Genomic DNA, 3,834 nt, shown 5'->3' on the forward strand with positions numbered 1-3,834 from the left:
CTGCTAAAAATGTTTAACATAAATCGAAACATGAAACAATCACATATTTCCAAAATGAGCCATATTTTACAAAGTAAAGCCCAGACTCTTTAAAACTGTCAGTATCATGATAGGCAAAACAAAGGCTGGGAGCTGTTTAGCCTAAAGGAGACTGAAGTGACATAACATGCATGATCCTTGATCAAAACAAAATAGCCACAGAGGACACAATTGGGACAGTTGGGGCAATTTTAATATGGACTATATGTTAGAAAATAGTATCAATATTAAACTTCTTGAGTGTGATAACCCTTGTTCATAGGAATTACATGCTGAAGTATTTAGGGGTGAATTGCCATGATGCCTACAACTTACTTTCAGAGGTTCAGCCAAAAAAATTATTTATGTAAATATATGATAGTATGTGCGTTTATCAAAATGTTAATTGGTGAGCTTGGTGAAAGTCATACCGGTATTCATTACGCTAGCTTTGCAACCTTTCTGAAGGTTTGCAAATTTTGAAAAGGAAAAAAATGTGAGAAAAAACGCTGAAATGTCTTAACATACATTGTTTGTAGAAAGATATTTAGGATTAGAATTTAATTTCATAAAAAATATGTTTTCAATTTTGAGGCCATAAATAGCAGGGTAGTAGGATTATCACCACCCACATAAATCTGTTTGATATTTTTAAAAAAGTCTGCATATACTGAGTTAAATTTAAGTAAAAACTTCTCTATACCCTTAGTCCCTTTCCTCAAAATAACTATTGTTAGCTGTTTCTTGTGATTATCTCTATTAAAAAAAGCATAGAAGCATATCTTTTAGAAAGTTCCATGTCTGTATGTAACTTTTTTTCAAAACCTTTCTGGACTTTGAAATGCTTTAAGTACTGCTTAATTCTACACGTGTTGCTTTGAGAAATTTTTGAAAAAGTCAAGTATGCGTTATTTCTACCCCATTAGTTTTACTTTGTTCTCACCAGAAGTCTTCACTTATTTTTAATTATTTTAGATCAAATTCTAGTCAGATGGAAATATTAATGCTTTATTCCTCTTCTTAAAAAACATTAGTGAATGTTGTTTTCATGGATCTTTTATGTCACTCTTTTATGTTACTCAACTTCTCTTTACTGAAACTGGGGACCACCTTGATCTGTGGAGCCTGACTTTTATTATGACTATTTACTAATTGTACTTTAAAAAAAAAGTGTTCCTAATCAGTTTATCACATCATCTGTCAGAACTTTTACAAACCTCTTGTCTAAATATGAAACATTTCTCAAAGTTGATTTGATAGAGTTGAACTTAAGATAATTGAGACCTGGTTTTGGGTACTTTAGTTGTTTTACATAGTTAAAGCTACCCAATATGTGGCTCTCTTATACTTTCTTTATAAAGCTATCTTTATAAATATTACTCTTTAAATCTACTAGAAGTGTTCCAAGGCACTCACCCTCCACTGGCAGTTTATTTCATTTTCACATGGATCTAATTATTAGAAAAGGCTTCATTGGCAGGGTGGCAGCAGAGGGTGGTTGTCCTTGGAATCACATAAAATTTAAGTTTAAATCCTCTTTTGCCATGTAATCCTCTAAGTATTTGAAAACTCTCACATACCCTAGTCTTTCCTTTTTCAGTTTAGACATTCTCATTCTATCAGATGTTCCTTATATTTCATAGTTTTATATTCTCATTGTTGTTTTGGATATTTGTCTTTTTTAGAACTACATTTCTTCATGTTCTGGGGAAATTTTGTTTGCAGGCTCATTTTGAATGAAGGCTTTATTTACAGTTTTTAACTTTCTCTCCCATCCTCTCTAGTGGTTTTGTAATTGTGTGGTTGCTCCTTACCTGCAGAATATTTCAGACACTGGTCTTAAAATGGTGTTTGCAGCCTTTTGCTCCATATTGATATTGGGGTATTGCACATTGAGTCTTGGACTCATTGGATTGCTTGCTTGGGTCATGAGAGTGGGTTTGTCCCCCGCTCACACAACTTTCCCTAGCCCCATACCTTCCAACAAAGCCACTGCACGAAGCAGGAGTGCCCTGCCCCAGGGTCTGCCTTAAGCCGAGAGTCTTACAGTACCCTCATTCTGGGCGGAGTACTTTTGGTTCCATTTAATGCAGTCTGTAATCCTGGCTCTCACTGCCTTCGTCTGCATGTGGAACTCAGCAAGCATATGCCTTGAGCCCCATTTAACACTTTGGATTTTCTGTACCTTTTCTAAGGCCCACAAAGATATTTATGTCATGTTTGGTCCTAGACATTTCTTTTTGGTCATCTCTTTCTGTATTTGTCTACATTGCTATGTGACTGGAGCGGAGGTTATGTGTCAAAGTGACCTTGTTATGGTTTCTAGATAATTTACACCCAGTTACAGGTGAACGCTCATTTGATATCTAGACCTGAGTAAAAAATAAATATTCCTGACCAGCCAGAATCTTACCTTGCTTGTCTAGGACACAGCAGCCCAAAACTGAGTTAGCTTTTGGCAGCTACCTTATTTTGTGACTTGAGATTGAGTTTGTATTAATTTAAAGTTACTAATGACATTTATAGATGCTGCTGCTGAGCTAAATGTCTCTTTATTCCTCCTGATCAGCAATATCAGCAACACCTGGAAACTGGGTAGATATGCAGAATACTATTGAATCTACATTTTCACAAGCTTACTAGGTCATTCCTATGCATATTTAGGTCCTATTCCACATTAATATAGGTTAACCATTATTAAGGGAAGCTGAGATTGTGGGATGTTTGGATGATATTATTAATTTTTATGATTTTTAATGAATGTAAAGATAGATCTAAATTTTCTGATTCATTAATATAAACTACATGAGTGGCCGTTTGTCACAGTCTAAAATTCTGGTTAAATATTTAAGACTGGCTTTAATTTGAGTTTATTTTCATTTAAAAGAAAAGACATCATCTTCTCAAACCTAGTGTTAAACTTTATATAATAGTTTTACCTTATTTAAAAAATGAGTCACATTTTTTTCCACATTCAACATGGCTGAAGAGAATAGTAAGAAATTTGTATAATTAAAATTGTATAAGATATTTTGAAAGAGCACTTTACATAATAAAATTTAATATCTCTTTTCCTGGTAGTAGTTTAAACAGCTTTATTTTAATGTAATTTGCTCTCTGGCATTAATTCATCTCTTGAGCTTTTAAGCTCAAGGATTTCTCCCATGAAAATTATTTCCTAAATTCTGCACCTTTGGCTCTAATAACTTAGTGACTTTGTTTTCCTTTTTAATGGCTAGAATATACATTTTTCATGGCTAGAATGTGCGTGCCGTATCTAACACTGTAATCTGAAAATCCACATTTCATGAAGGTAGTAATTTATCTATTCCAATAGTTTGAAATTTGGTTCTGGTATTTACAAGGGTACTAACCTTTACATGGTATTGTCTTTGCATTTATTTCCTAGGGATGTACTTTAACTCCGTTGCCTCCAGTTAGTATTGCTATACGGTTTACCTATGTACTTCAGGATTGGCAGCAGTATTTTTGGCCTCAGCAGCCTCCAGGTGAGATAATTTAGAACTATATTTAACTTACTGAATATAAATGGAGAGAAAATATATTCAGAAATTAAAACTATTTAACAGTGTGTTTCAAGTGTTTGAAATATTTGTAACTCATTTTAAATGTAATATTGCTGATTTCATTGCCTTATCATTTTTTTTCTCATAAAAAAAGCCGTGTAGGTTGTTCTAGAGACAGAATTATTCTATACTTGACAATCTGTTTTTTTTTTTTTTTTTTTGCGGTACATGGGCCTCTCACTATTGTGGCCTCTCCCGTTGCAGAGCACAGGCTCCGGACGCGCAGGCT

At 34.0% G+C, this 3,834-nt stretch overlaps 1 protein-coding gene across 1 annotated transcript in view; it reads left to right on the forward strand.

Annotated features, from left to right (window-relative positions):
- RAB3GAP1 (RAB3 GTPase activating protein catalytic subunit 1) overlaps positions 1-3,834 on the forward strand; it is a 127,786-nt gene that overhangs the window by 71,792 nt on the left and 52,160 nt on the right. Inside the window, exon 11 of the mRNA XM_007464007.1 lies at positions 3,428-3,527. Coding sequence (XP_007464069.1) covers positions 3,428-3,527 — 100 coding nt within the window. The remainder of the gene's footprint in view (positions 1-3,427; positions 3,528-3,834) is intronic.

The sequence above is a fragment of the Lipotes vexillifer genome, unplaced genomic scaffold (genome assembly GCF_000442215.2).
Source record: "Lipotes vexillifer unplaced genomic scaffold, Lipotes_vexillifer_v1.1 scaffold233, whole genome shotgun sequence".
Lineage (NCBI taxonomy): Eukaryota > Metazoa > Chordata > Mammalia > Artiodactyla > Lipotidae > Lipotes > Lipotes vexillifer.